Raw genomic sequence first — 16053 nt, 5'->3', positions numbered from 1 at the left:
ATTGTATGTTGATATGGTAATTTAGTTTTATGTTAGGTGAAGGAGATGTCCATCTCTGCGTCTCGCAGGATTGAAAGTGAAAGTTGAAGGTTGTGATGTGAATGCTGTGAGTACTCGATTTGAATGATTCTGTGTGATTTGAACAAAATAATAAATAATAATAACACTATGAAAGATTATAGTAGAGTGAGTGCAAGGCGGTGTGTGAACAGAGGAAGTCTGCAGAGTGTGTGTGCGTAAAAAGAGGGTGTATTGTTTTTACATCAAGGTTTAGTAGAACTAAAGTAGAACGTTACAAACAAACAGATAAAAAAGTAAAATTGAAGAGAGAAAATAACTGACAATTACATTAATGAATAGAAAACACACATACACAAAGTGCCATATGTGAAATTATTCTAGGAAGGAATCAGAAGTGAGATAGTTTAATATAAGATGCAATGAAGGAAGCAGCTTACACTCCTTTAATTTCCAGAGCCAGTGTGTTCCCTCCCCTGCCCACTTGGGCCCCGTATCAGGCGAGTATGGAAGGCTGGATAGCCCATGACGGGTAAGATCCCACCTCGAAACCCTGGGACAACCTAAGGCAGGCACAGTCACGATTACTCGGCCTCACTCAGTCCCGGTGAGCTCAGACTCACTGGTGAGATGAAGTGAAGAAGACGGGACCTCACGGGTAAAGCCGCTGGGCTGAGGCAGAGGGGGAGAGTGGCAAGTGGAGCCCTGACTTCTGGCTGAGGAGCAGGAATGCTGTTAATAAGGTGGGAACTTAAAATTTGGGTTAGCAAATTTGGGAAAGAAACTGACGGCTTAAGTGGAGAATTATGAAGGAGTCTGACACACTGCAAAAGCAACATATGCAAATTGACATACACAAACATAAAATACATTTGAGTTTGAAGCTGAGGAATAACTCAAAGAAGCTATATGACGAAGGGAGTGAGTTATGAAAACAAACGGTGATTAAAGTAGTTTTAAAAAGAGTGACTTAGGAGTGCTCTCTCGTACTGAGTGATCAAGTAGTGATCACTGTAGAAAGAAATAAAATGATTTAATGAGTTGGTAATGTTTAAACATATGTTTCTGTTGTTACAGCAACTCATTGAGAGATGACTCAGTATGCAAATTAGTTGGAGTGAGTGGTGACGAAGGAACTTCCTGTGTGTGTGTGTGTGTGTGTGTGTGACTGAGGAAGTGACTTTCAGAAGAGGAAGCATGGCAGACAAGAGAAGTACAGATTGGGGTAGGAAATTTATAGTTTAGTGATTATACGTTGTCGTAAGGGGGTTTTATGCTGAATTTAAGTATGTTAAAGGGGGTGATTTTTGTGTGCAAATTGTGTGGTTTTAATGAGACTTTCGGTGTATTGAGGAGGTGAAATTATGTGGTGGCAAGACTTGTGTGTTTAAGGTTGTTGAGGTTGTTGTGGTGATGGGTTGATTCTGTCAGTTAGGTTTGGGTTGTTGTTTTTGTTTTTAATAGAGGGAGTTTTAGGAAACATCGACATGTCTAAAATTGGGCCCATTATTTTGTAACAGTGCACTTAAAGAAAACCTGTCAGGTGATTTTGTTTTGTGTTCTCATGAGCTAATAATCAGCTCTATTTTTTCTCATTTCTGTTTTAAGGAGGCCTGCAACAGTGAATAACGGCGCTGAAAATTCTCGGGAAGAGCAAATATAAGGGGGCTTTCCAGATTACAATTGGCTGAGGAGAAAGCTACCTGTAGGGACTATTCATAGTCCCTGTAAAAAGGATTTTATGCGAGTCAATCCAGTCCAAAAGCATAAAGAAATATTTTCCTATGGAAAATAAAAAATGACTGAGCTCATTTTGCTGAGGGTGGAGAATCTGACGCGGGAAGCTCCACTATTAGCAAAAATATGGAGTGAATGTGTGACTGGATGAAGGAGGATGAATTAATGTGGACAAACAATTGGCTTTTACCAGAGAAAATTTTTGTTTTATTAAGTGGGGTTAGATTATGGGATTATAGTATATTGTTGGGAGAAGGCCAAATGTTACGGGGGAGGCATTTTCTGATATAACTCAGTTACCATTAATTGTAGAAACACATGACTGATAATTGTTCTGTGTTAAGTTTATTTTTATGATATAGATTGGAACATGAGTGGGGAAAACTGAGCATTTTTAGTTTTGTATAGTATTTTGACACATTTCATGTATCAAAATAAAGGGGGGTTTAGGGTGTATTAATTTAATTGTTTAATAATTTAGGATCATTTTAGGACTTTTGGGGTTTTTGATCATTTGGATATGGTAAAACTGAAACTGTTATTTTTATGTTAAGGTTAAAGGATTAAAGAACTGAATCCTGTTTAGAAGATACAATACCAGGGTTTTAAAGCTGTGTACAAATCTTAGAGGGAAATATGCTTAAACTTAATTGATTAAAGTGGTTGTTTTCTTTTGGAGCTTTTAGTAGAATAGGCGCTTACGATGATTTAGAGTAGAGGAACTTGCAGCAGCGACAATTTGTGCACAGGATGTTGATGATCAGATAAGGGAAAAATAGAGCGAGCAACCGGACGTAAAAGCAGGGCTTAAAGAGTTTTAAAGTGATGAGTAACGTTGAAGAATATACATAAATACAAGTCAATAAGTTAAGAAGATAATTAGGATCATGCTTTTGATTAAAGAGTCCCAAATAGGATAAGTTAGGGAGGTGCAGGAAAAGGTGTTTTGTTTCCTTTGCAGAAGATCTCGACGACCACAGGGAGGTCCGAGACCACCAGAGAGGGACCGAGAAAACCTAAGCTTACACATGGAGTGTTCTCGAATGGGAGCGGGTGTTTATTACTGGACCAATTAGATGACATGAGGTTGTCTGAGCGAGGACACAATGTATTGCGACCTCTGGTGTTCCAGAGGTCGAGAGAGGGAGTGTGGAGCAGGGAAATTATTTTACTGCTATTGTTAAATTATCATCATTATTACCATTGCATTAATAATATAATCTGGAGTTTATATTGCATTCAGGGGTTGAACAGTGTGTGTCTTTCAGAAAGGCTAAAAGTCACAGGCTGACAGGAAACAGGCTTGCAGAGTGTTTGCAGAAGCAGGAAGTTATTTTGAGCAGCAGGCTAAGACGAGGCTTTAACAATGTAACAGATAGCTTTAAGATGGCCTTAAGATGTTTATGATGATGTTAATTTGTATTTCAGATGCAGTTATAACTATTGTGTACACAATGCATATCTGTGCTTATTTGAGTTGATGTTCAGGTTCTTTAAAGGTCTTAAGCTTCACTGACATGACTGTTCAGGTGATACATGCTGAGGGAAAACTAGAACATAGAAGGAATTGCAATACATGCTTACAAAACACTTATATCAGGTCATTTTATATTAAGGTTTTAGTAGAGGTTCTTGGTTAAAACATTTATTTAGTAGAAGACATACACATAGTCTCAGTGAGCCTCTGGTCTGGTGAAAGGTCAGAAGTGCAACAGGTGAATTGAGAAAGAGCATGTGAGGTCAACACACACACACATGAGTTAGATTTATTTAGAGGAGAGATTAGTCATGTCTCGGTAAAAGAGGAACAATTCACTTTAAGACAAGAACGGAAAGTACCAGCCATGAAAATAGAAGATGATCTTCTGGGTTAAAAGTCATTGTGGTGTTGATCTGATCTATGTATAAAATGTATCTGTGACGCATGAAGGGGCGTCAGTAAATCAAACCCTGATGCTATAAAATATCTGTTCATGCTTTGAGGAAGTCGAAGACTACTTGCTGTCTGCGTACAGAGTTGTCTTCCCACACGTGTGTGTTCATTAAAATCATTGTTTGACCAAGACCTTCTGGACCAAGGGTGGTTTGTACTCTCCCTCCTCAATTTTGAACCTTAACACCATGTAAAACCTCACTATCAAACAATTAAGTTGGGTAAGGTTTTGGTTAATTTTTATTTACCCTGATGAGTGGTCTAACAGAGGATTGGTGCATTCAGACATCCCATCAACATTTCTAGTTGGTGAAAAACCAAGAGTGAATGACAGGCAGCACCAACCAACCTTGGATGGAACTAATCGCCTCTCTTAAAACGATCCGCAACATAAATCACATATTTCAAAGTACACTGCTTGAATCACATGAACTAATTAAAATGCTCAAGGTTTTTGTCTTCTTCAGCTTGTATTCTTCTGAATGTTTGCTTGAGAAAGGGCAAGTTGCTGAAGGTTGTTGAAGAATCTTGCCCGGAGTGTTTAAGTCTCATTAAGTCTAATCAGTATACTATTATAGGCAGATATAGCAGTATCCACCGAACTAAGACCCCGATGGTACAACTTTAAGCACACAACGAAGGTCAGTGCATCATCAGAGAAGGAACCTACCTTCAGGCTGCTATGTGTAATGGAATTTTTCATATAAATCACGCTTAAATTACTAAACTGCATGTTTTACTGTTAATTATAATATTTTGGAGTTTCTGTTGGGTGGAAAAGAAAGGACAGATGATTTTTAGGAAGCAAATCACGACAGATATTTTGAAGATACAGTACAAGATTGTTTTCTTCCTCTGGCTCAGAGTAAAAGACTTACTGCTGCACTTTGAATGATCCAAACAAACCAATATCTCAATAATAAATCAAGCTGAAGTTAAACAGACTGAGTTATCAGACTCACAAAGCCTGATAATCGTGAATCACAGGCGCGACTACCCGCTGAAATGTGATAACTGCCAACACAGACAATGCTGAATAAAAAAAATAAACAACAAGCACAAAAAATTTCTTTTGTGTTGTTTTTACAATAGTCATTGATAGAGATGCAAATAATAATTTTGTGTTGCACATACAAAAAGAGCTAAAAAAAACAAACAAAAAAAACAAGCTGAAGCACAGTTTCAGTCGAAACCATAATAACGATGTATGTTCTCACCCTGCTGAGGCTGTCCGTGAAAGCAACACGTGAAAAAAAAAAACCCACCCGCACAGCTGTCAGCCGATTGTGACAATGCATTACTGTGCGATGAGGCGAGTGTCACATTCCTGCCAAAATCGCTCGAGCTGTTAATCATAATATAATTGTATGGAGCAAAGTTAGTCTTTTAACAGTAGGCTTGTTTTAACTGGGCTGCTGTAAGTAACAAGGCCATGCTTTTGACTCATGAAGCCATAAAACTGACTGATGCTGAATGGGGCAATAAAACAAGGAAACAACATCTATAAGCAGACCACAGCGCCTAACTCTAAAAAATAAAATGTATACATGTGGCTTCCACTTTGTCCTTTTACAACACACATCCATTAAAATGGTTACATACATTTTTAAAAATCTATAATATTCATATAGTTTAATGGCATAATAAAGCTATTACAGTTATGGCGCATAAAGCCAGCAGCAACAGCCCTTAATATTAAAAGTACAGCAAAAGGTGATGCAATTTTGCTTGTATGACGTCAATAAGAGTGAATTTTTTTCACACCCATGCAGCAACATGCTTCCTCTTGCCTGGAAATGTTAGATGACGTGCTGCGGCAGCTTCTCGAGCCACAACTCCCGCCACGCAGGCTCTGCGGCTGTTCTAACCTGTCAACATCCTCGAAATGAGGATCCACGACTGTCACGCGCAGGTCGGGTAAGCGGTGAGGCCCGGGCCCCGAAGCTTTATCATAGCGCTGATATGATGAGAAATGTAAATGTCAGTTGTCACCACTGCAGCACTCAAAGGATGTCAACAAAGCAAGATTGTCACTGTCTCTCCACAGTGGCGTCGGGACTCATAGAAATGATCGTGGAGCACTTCTGCTGTATGGCTGAATGTCACTTTCCTCCGGGTGATTTTGGCTTTTTGGGGGGAATGTATTTTTATGTAAAGATATACTATTTCTTACTGCACGCCTGAAACGTCCAATTTAAATTCAACAACCTCCATTATTTCTCGTTGCGGGAGAATATAGGCCACCATTATTGAAGCAAAAATACATGCCGCTTTCTCCAGTTTGTGATAACGTGAAACACTTAAGCCTGTCACCCTACAAGTCTCCGGTAATTGAACTGCTTCGTTTTGTATTCAGCAAACTATCCCCTACAAGCGCTGCCTATTTTGGTCTCTAATTACAAAGAAATAGGCAATTCGGTCTCCCTCACTTGGTGTAGATATTAAATGGGTGGGGTAGGACCGAGACGCCTTAGTAATATGATTTTGCATCCCTGCCTTTCTATCACTCGCTCTTCTGTCTGTCCCCATCCGTCACCACGTTGACAGGCCTCTTAAATGGCAGAGGAGGATCTGATATTTTGGCGTGGAGAGCTGGCTTTGAACAAAAGCGGCTCAAAAAAACGTCTTAGCTACGGCTAATATGACAGCTCTCCCCCAGATGAATGTGACTTTTGACAAATGAATGCTGTTACACCTTTGGCTGTCCAGCAAGTCAGGCACCCCACCACCTCCATTTGAAGCACAGATGGGTTTATTTTTCAGGTGTGCTTTCAAACCTGTGAAGTCTACTTCCTATCCAAACACTGGACTAGGTTGTTGCATTAACAACCTCCTTTGTTCGTGCACGTGTTCATGCAAGCTCTCTGCGGCAATCACAGATAGTACTGGGTATTTACAGGAAGCTTTAAGTTTCTGTGTTATGTTCCACTTAATGTGGAAGCAGTCAGTTAATACATTTAAGACAGAATTCTGAAAGTGAATTACGCACATATTTGATCACGGTTTTAGTCAAATAAGAACAAAAAGCCTCTTAAATGTGATGTTTTGCAGTTTTCCACTGCTTTATATAAAACTGTAAGATTTACATCTTTAGGTTTAATGACCGATAACTGATATTGCTGTTTCTTTGGGCTCAGGGAAATTGTGATGGCCTTCAGGTAATTTAATTAATTAACTGAATAACAATGAAGTTGCAGCCCTAGCTGTATGTGGGGCAAATATGTAGGACTTGTAAAATCTCTAGCTGGATGTAAAATAGTGACTAAAAATATCTACTGCTGGTAGTTTGTTTTTAACAAGAGACAATTTCTTATTTTCCTTTCTTTCTTTCTTTCTTTTTTTTTTAGATCTCTATAGAAATAACACTGATATCCTCTTTATAAAGATACTCGTCTGAAACATGTCACATCAAGCATGGTTATGAGATACATAACCAGAACTTAAAGAGGAAAACTTTATCATGGTACACTCAGGAAACACTGTTTACAGATTGTCTGTACACTGAAGTTGATTCTTGTTCCTCTGAAATGGTTGTTTTGGAGACAAGGACTAGTTCTGCGACCCCACGCAATCAGTCATTGCCTCAAACGATTTTTTGGTGCAGTAAGTCTGAGAAAGACCGCCAACTGTGCCACACAGTGCCAACTGTGGCACGCGTGCCTAGGGTTGCCAACTCCTGCTGTAACTGGACTGAACTTCAGTTGGGAGAACTGAGATAATCCATCCACAATACGAGGTTAGTTATCAACATACTGCTGCATGGGCTGAGCTGTAGTTACATCGTAAGGTTTTAAAAACTGAGCTTAGCAGTAATAAAAACCGAGAGAGGCCGACAGTGATCACAGACTGTTTTTAGGGCCTTGTTGAGATTAAATGGAACAAGATACAAAGCATTAAAACATGTAAAAAACACAAAAGCCTTATTAAAGGCAGAGTAGTTTGGGCCCGGAAGCAGGACTCATTACGTCATCACTTAAAGACCGAATAGAGTCACTCTATTAAACATTTTAGCTACAATTCCATAAAAAACATGCCTCATTTGTAAAGAATTCAGTCTAATCTGTCTGTGGGTCACGCAGTGTTACTATAAAATCTGCTTAGACTGGATTTCTGTTCTGAGTGTATGATCCTGGTCACACCGATACCAAGTGTTAAGAAAGACATCTCCTTCTCCAAGAGTTTCTGCTCTAGGAAATAGAACCACAAACGTCAGACCAACTGCTTTTGGTACTTGCCAACAGGCAGACGATCAAAGCGATCAGTGGAAGATCAAAATTAGCAGCCTACCAGAGTTGCAGTCATCTCCAGCATATCCATCCTGACAGACGCAGAAGCCCTCCTTGCAGATTCCCTTCTTGCTGCAGTTGTTTGCACAGTAGACGAGCGAGCAGTCCTCTCCCACATACCCAGGCCGGCACTGGCACGTCCCGTTTATGCACAGCCCCTGGTCCGAGCAGTCATTGAGACACCTTCCGACCATGCAGTCTTCGCCTGTGAACGACTCCTCACAAACGCACTCCCCATCGATGCACAATCCGCGGCCAGAGCAGTCCGAAGGGCAGCGCGGCTCCGAACAGTTGTCACCTCCAAAGTCACGGTCGCACACGCACTCCCCTTCAACACACACCCCTTGACCGGAGCAGTCATTTGGGCAGCGAGGCTCGGAGCAGTTTTTGCCGGTCCACCCTTCCTCGCAGATGCAGCTGCACATATCGAAGCTGAAGCTGCCGTGGTTGCTGCAGCCTGGGACAAAGTCCAAACGGCCTGAAAAGACAGATTGAATCGCTTAGTACTTGATTCAAGTACAAAACCTCCCACACACACATCTTTAAAGCGGGAGTTTGAAAAGTTAGGGTCACATTACTTTGTGCATTTTGGGATACCTACCTCAAGTAACCACCATGAAATACATAGCATATTTGAAGAAACATATCAATTCAGTATAGAATAAAAAGTAACAACCAATCAGTTATCATTTAGTTAATGTTGTCAAACAGCCCTGATTAAAGAAACAGTAGTTAAATCTAAAATACTCCAACTTTTTCTACTTTGCCTTTCCCATCCTCCCATTGCTCTCGCAGGCTAAACATTTCATCCTCTTTCTGATTCTGATCGTGACTGCTGGAGATAATCATATTCTCACAGTGGAGATGGAGCGTTTTCAGAAAATATTTGACGGGGGGGATGGTGTCAATGGAGCAAATCCTTTAGCCATAATAAATTCTGTAACTCTATCAGTTGCAGTCCCCTCATATTATAATGGCAGCATCTCTTGAATAGACAACACATTTTTGCCAGTAACAAAGGTTTCTCCACACATTTCAGACTGTGAGCAAGACAAAAAGAGGAAGAAGAAGAAGAAGAAAACCCACCTTCCAGCATCAATATTTTACTGGCGTCTGTCTTTTCTTTTCTGCCTGGTTTACAGTTCATGTAATTCTTTTCATAACGCAGTCTTATTTCTTTGCATTTTTGCCTCAAAAAGCTCTCTGCAACACCACGGTCTGTTTGTACAGATGCTGAGGGGATTTATAGACAAAAACTACATTCTACAAGTTTGTCTATAGTATTTGTTGTCAGTGTTAAACAGTACTCACCAATGGCCGAGCTCTCCCCGCAGCATCCGGATCCACACTGAGCTCTGAGCATGGAAACCTCTCTCTCTAGCATCTCCACCCTGGTGGCAAGCTGCTGGATTGTGGCCGTTGCTGGACAACCGCACGCTGCTTTGGGGATATTGATGCGGTGTGTAAATGTCACCTAAACAAGGAGAAAATTTTGACAACTAAGTGCATCCATTAGATAAAAGAGTCACCATGAAGTAGAAATGCATCTTTAATTAACATCTTGAGGAAATCCCGAGTATATGCACACACAAATATCTCCTTTCAAGGTGTTTTTATTACACAACCAAGAGGTGCTTAGAAACATTATCATTCATTGGGAGTCGTGCTCATGGCTTCCACAGATAGCTCTGTGATTCACCCTTTTAGCTCTGTTTTTGTGCTACTCTCTCCTGATGTAAATAGCTGTCTCTTTAGCTGCAAAAAAGTCTCTGCTGTATTCACCAGATAGTTGCCAGCTCTGCTGTTTAATGCTGAGCAGGTAGAGTGGGTTTTTAGAGCTTTATTCCCCAAAAACAGTTGCCTGCTGCAGCAAAAAATCAATGCTATGAGAATGACGGGAGCTTACCAAAAGAGTTGTTGGCCAAATCGCTAGAAGATAAGCTAGACTAGCTATAAGCTCTGTAAACCCAGGGAAGCTGTGGATTTGGGTGATAATTCTCTGTAGGTTTATCACTCTGAGCTGCCGTGTTCACATTATGAAATGTTTTTTCACATTGTCACGTTCTCATTCTAGCATTTTAAACTTCTAATTATTTATAATGGATGAGTCGGCAAAGACTGTTGAGCTGCATTTCATGCTCCAAAGCCTGAAATAGCACTAATTATATGACTTCTTACCTTGTGTGTGCTTGTGTAGAATCATTTAGAAACAAATATAATTCATGGATAATCATAAAGCTTTAGAGGTGTCCAGGTGAGACGTAAATGAAGGCCACATTTAAAGGACAGATACAGATAGGGAACAGATCCATCGTGACAAAGTTATTAATGTCTGGCCATCTATTTTTTTCCCTTCCATTCCTAGAGTTTCTCAACAACCCCCTTCCTTTTCTTTATTAGCATTGTCATTTAATTACTTTAATTAACTTAAATAATTAACTATATATTTATATATATATATATATATATATATATATATATATATATATATATATATATATATATATATATATATATATATATGTATGTATATTAATTCATTTATTTTATTCCAATCTTAGGATTCTGATCATTTTTATCATAGATGACATTGTTGTTGTTATTAGTACTCGTTCATCCTTAACCCATCTTGGTCATGTGTGATGTAATTAATCACACTCACACAGCCTTGAGTGTAGTATGCGTCACACTCTTTTACACGCCAGTTACCCTACCATCTACCCCCCTTCTATCCTGTTTGTTTTGGCTTTGTCATGCTTTCTTTGTATGTTCATGTCTTGTGATGTTGTTGATCTGTTTTTGTAAATAAAGCCGTTTTAAGCTGTAGTGCTCGCTGTCTGAATCCAGCTTCTTTTCACCCACCCAGACCATCTACATCCTAACCACCTGTCCTTCGCGCTCTCTATTACCAGAATCTCACTGTAGAACAATAGTTTTCAGTTTGACAGTTTCACTTTGACTGGATTTGTCAAACCCAGTTTAAAAGAAGAAGAACAAAACCCAGACAGAGAAGCGGAGGGTTATGTGCCCAGATACAATTTAAAATTCACCTGTTTGCACTCTTGTTGGAGAGCGCTGAATCGTAATAAAGGGAACTATTAAGGTTCTGTCCCACATTAACTGTTACAACTGGATTGTCATTAAACAGGACATAGTTTAAAGTAATGAGGTTGGCATATACACTACGTAATCCCTGTGAGTCAAATGCTTTGGCTTCATGCTAAACATTCATGGCAGTTTTTTTATTCCTAACCTGAATCTGAAGAGAGGTGGTAACTTTAATAAGGTCATCTCAGAAAGAAGCCCAACTTACCTGCTGTTCAGTTTTATTATTTACAAGGGGTAGCCAATCAGGAAAATACTGCCTAAAAGGAGGGCGACCTTACAGGGAGAGGAGCTACAATCAGGGGCTGCAACAAGGCCCAGTATGAGATAAACAGAGATTTTTTTGATTGCTTTTTTGTTTTAATTAACTCTGGCAAAAACATCCCCATGAAACTCTTTCGTATCATATCTTTTCACATTAGATCATTTAATTCAACCCAAGAAGTCTCTTCACGTCTCGTAGCTCTTCCAAATTTTTAATGCTAATTACACACAAATAAAACACTGTTGAAGCACCCACCTGGCTCTCAGCATCCAGTGTTTGCTCTGTGTATTCTGTTGCTCCATTTGGATCCACTGGACCCTCTACAGAAGGTCTGGATCCCAACTCAGCACGAGAACCTATGATAGCAAAAAGAACAAGTCTCAAAAACTTCTTAAAGGCTTGTGTGTGTATTTGTGTGTTTGTGCGCGCACGCGCAGGACCAGAAATCGATCCTCACCGTCCCCTGGGCCTGATGGTGCAGAGGTGTCCAAGTCAACAGAGCATAGAGACTCCAAGGGTACGTTAATGTTATAGACGTGGTTAAAGACCAAAGGTTGCTCCCGCAGGGTCTGGTTGGCTGATAAGTCGGAGGGGGGCAGATCCCCCCCTGGGGTCTGCCTCCTCACTCTGGTGGTACGAACCAGCCTGTTGTCTCCTGATGGAGCAGCATGAGCGGCACCCTGGAGTGAGACACAAAATGAAACAAAAAAATAAAAACCAGGACACGTGGTTTGTACTCAGAGGCTTCCAATTGTTTTTTTCTGATACCTTCTGTTTACAAAATGATAGAGTGAAAACTCAGAGGAACCCAGGGGACACAAAACAAGATGACACTAATATACAGTATATGAAAGATTTTCTCACTGGCTGCAACACTGACAAAACAATTTTCACATGAAAAAATTGGGTCATTTTCAAAATTCTGTGGTGACAGTTTAGTGTTTTCAGCTTGCACTCCCGGCGTGTGAGGTAGAGAATTTGGAGAATTACTGACATTTAATAAAGAAGTAATATTTGAAGCAGAAAGGGAATGATAAGTAAAAAAATACAGCCTGAAGCAGGTACATTTGAACTCTACTGGATGAGCTCTTAGTATAGAGTAACTGCACCTATCTACACAATTAACTGTTTGTTAAACTCATTCCCTCAGTAGCACAGCAAATGGTACAGTATGTAGCATATATTTCTCAAAATGTTTCCACATGGCACAGTAGCTGTACACCTGTATATATTCTGCTGTAGCAAATTAATAAATAAACTAATATTTTTGTCAGTGCTATCACACTATCATGCTATAGCTATAGCTTGATAATATAGGATTTTTAGGATTTCACTAACATCTGTTATCAGCTGGTAGTTGTGGCGATTTGCCAACAGGCAGGTTGCAAAGTGTCCTCTGGTGGCCTAACTGCAACAGCAACACGTTGTAACATATTGGCAAATAGCTAATAGTGGCCAGTAATATTGGCCCACAATAACTGGTTAAATACAGACTACATGTTAGTAAGTTTTTGGTGATTACTTTTCTATCTATAGTTTATTTCAACTTGACCATTATTTAAGAGTCACAGAGTGCATTTGCCAAAAGCATAGACACTTCTCAGAAAAGTGTATTCATCTATCTGCTTGTTAAGTGGTGGCACATCAGCCCCAGTCCAAGTCAGCTATACGTTGACTGAGGCTGTCTTCGTAAAATGTTACGTTCCCTGCGCTATAGTGTTTATATTAGCCTAATGATAGCTCTGCAGCTAGCCACTAGCTATCATTATATGTAAACTTGCCCAACCACTAACCCTGCTATTTAGTCTTTTGTCTTTGTTTACATCCAAACTTGTAGAAGAGCTGTACATTTTAGCTTTTTAGGAACACCAACGGTCAGAACATGGTGTATTATCTTTGTACTGAAACTAGCAAGCTAACGTCCTGCTAACTAAAACTCCTAAATCCTCTTTTTCATCGATGCTGTTAAAATTTATTGTTACACCTGGCAGAACAGCCACACTGATGATTTTATTGAAGTTGAAAGAATTTGGACCACTTTCCCAGTGCCTCAGTATCTCGGTTATTACTGAACTGAAGGAGGGTTTGTACCCGGACATAGCTAATGATGTCAAACCTAACAAGTGGACAGAATTAAAAGAAAGCAAACTGTTTGACAAAACATATCTTGGTAATACAAATCAAACAGCTATTACTGGAACATGTCTTACATCTTTACTGAAGAATGATAGCAACATGTCTTAAGTTTTTTCCCCTTCGATACCTGTCCCATAATTCTATTTTATTCTATTCTGTTTTAAGTTAGTGAATGTGATCTCTGCCTATACAGCTTATTAGGGCTACCCTTCAAAAAACCAGCAATCTGTTCTAATGGTTGTCAAACCATATCTTTTTTGACATATAGTGAACTGTGAAAACTCATTGAGAGTACAGGGGAGGTTGTCAAATGTTGTCGAGTATGCCTACTTTTTACTTGACCATACAGGTTTAGCCTCATCCTTGAACACTGTATTGTGTTTGTAGCTCTCAAATAAATACAAAAAAGCGTTTTCTTTAAAAAGAAATCTGAGAAAGGAAAAAAGATGTCAGTTACTAACTGGTGGAGAGAACATTAGCTTAATTAGGTAGCTAGCTGCAGATGTCAGGGACAGCTGTCACTGTCAAGGAAAAAAGAAAAAGAGGAGCTTGCTTTTGTCGCACTCTTTCTACCTCTTTCACTGAGAATTTCAACCTCTTTTTGTTGTTTATTACAGAAAACTGCACAAGTGTAACGCAGGAGCAGAAAGCTCGACAAACACATTAACTAAGACAGTCAACTGTGAAACTTTGAGTTTAATAACTGAAACAGTCTACTTTCTAGAAGAAACTGGAACAAACTGAAATGCAAGCAGTCGAACTCATTATTTCTTCTCGATATTCAAACTGGCCAGGGCAGGATTTCAGTGGATTTGTGCCCAGAATCAAGTGATTAACATTACTGCCAATAATAGTTCAGTGGAAATAAACAATGAATGTGAAAAAACAGTGCTACTCATTAAAAGAAAAAAGAAAAAAAAAACAGAAAACAGAACAAATAAAGAAACCAACAGGAATATTTTTTTTAATTCACCTGTAGAGTGAGAAACAGAGCCAAAACCAGGATCCAGCTTGTTGTGGGCACACTGGCCTGGTGATGCTGTCGTGCCATCGGCATGCCGGAGACAGCCCGAGTGAACAGTACCATCCACTGGAAACTGCGAAGGAGCAAAGAAGTAGAAGAGAAAGAAGTGAAGCAGGGAATCATTAAAAATTAGGTTTCAGGAAAAGAAAAGTATGGAATTACTCCTGTGTCTGTGCATCTCTCTGTCTGCTGTACGTGAGCGAATGGGTAGTTGTAGTACCTTCAGCTTATCCGCTGTAAATGATAAATAAATGCCTTTGATCTGATGTGAAATAATTGGCTTTATAGAGAAAAAGAAACTCTTCCGGGGATTATGGAGTCAGCTAAGAACCTTTGAATGGATTTCACTGTGCAATACCAAATATTTGATCTTCCCACTTGGGAGCAATACAGAAATATTGCTCAGGGAGAGGGTTGATAGATGGATTTCAGCAGAGACACGGTCTGAGTGATGCTGCTGTAATCCCCTCTCCGTTGAGCAGAAGAGGGAGAACGGGAAACTACTGGAATAAAAGCCGCACAGCTGATGCAGATGCTCGAAGCAAACTGTCAGATATCAGCAGGGACATGACAGGACTGAAGTTTAATTTTAAAGCTGCTAGTTTAGTCACAATAATAACACATTTTCATTTTATGCTCGACCGTAGATATTCGCACATTACCCCTAAGTTTTAACAGACATATGTGGTTAGTGGGGGCGAAAGGAAGGAGTTAAAAACGAGTCTGTGTTGTCTGCATTCAAATAACCTTTTATCACAACAATACAATCTCATGTTGGTGAAGCAGGCTATTGCTCTCAGCTGGCTCCTTTTGTGAGAGACAGATGGAAATGTTCTTATCGCACCTAACTGGCTCAGGCCTTTTTTTCTTCTTTTTTTTGATCATTTAGGGTGGAAATGTTGAAACATGAGTGTATTTGCACATAAATGAAAAACAGAGAGACCCCCAGTGCGTTTGAGCCAAGCATCTTTAAAGTTGTCTCATTCAGAGAAAATGATTTTTTTTCTGGAATTAATGCATACGCAGTGTCTCGGACTATTTGCTTCTATACTGAAGATTAGTCACACAGTCACATATCTACCTGAGCACATCCTTCATTTTGTGACAGAGACAAAAAACCCTGAGTAGATGTGCAAGGGATTTTCTATATGTGTGGTGAAGATCTACACTCACACAAAGCACGACAGCGCACACAGTTTATCAAAGCGGTTCCATAGGAGGAGAATGGTTGGGCATATGTTACCATTTCCAGCACGCCTCGCTCCACACTGTGCTTCTAGCACTTTTAAAAATGACTTTGGCCTTGCAGAAATTGACTTCCAACCAGCGCTCTTCACTTTATGGTGAAGAGATGGAACTTTTTTGTACTTTGAAACCTCCCTTCAAGCATGGAGCTACTGCTCGACAAGACTGGAGCCATTTAACTGGTGAATTCAGCACAGAAACGATGAGCATGAAGATGATGACAAAGTGAGATGAACAAAGCCAACTGGAACTGTCTTGTTCACAGCCATTAGCCAAAGATGGATGCCATTGGCGAGCTTCAGTG

General features: G+C 39.8%; 1 protein-coding gene across 4 annotated transcripts in view; it reads right to left on the bottom strand.

The window, feature by feature from the left end:
* Positions 1-16053, bottom strand: part of tnr (tenascin R (restrictin, janusin)) — a 209678-nt gene that overhangs the window by 67138 nt on the left and 126487 nt on the right. For all 4 annotated transcript variants that reach the window (XM_026149494.1, XM_026149491.1, XM_026149493.1 and 1 more), the window contains 5 exons: positions 14454-14577; positions 11802-12024; positions 11600-11700; positions 9286-9448; positions 7976-8452 (listed from right to left, as the gene is read on the bottom strand). In XM_026149494.1, the coding sequence (XP_026005279.1) occupies positions 7976-8452; positions 9286-9448; positions 11600-11700; positions 11802-12024; positions 14454-14567 (1078 nt within the window). In that variant the 5' untranslated portion in view covers positions 14568-14577. The remainder of the gene's footprint in view (positions 1-7975; positions 8453-9285; positions 9449-11599; positions 11701-11801; positions 12025-14453; positions 14578-16053) is intronic.

This window comes from Astatotilapia calliptera, chromosome 18 (assembly GCF_900246225.1).
Source record: "Astatotilapia calliptera chromosome 18, fAstCal1.2, whole genome shotgun sequence".
Taxonomy (NCBI): Eukaryota; Metazoa; Chordata; class Actinopteri; order Cichliformes; family Cichlidae; genus Astatotilapia; species Astatotilapia calliptera.
This window is presented reverse-complemented; position numbering and strand designations above follow the sequence as displayed.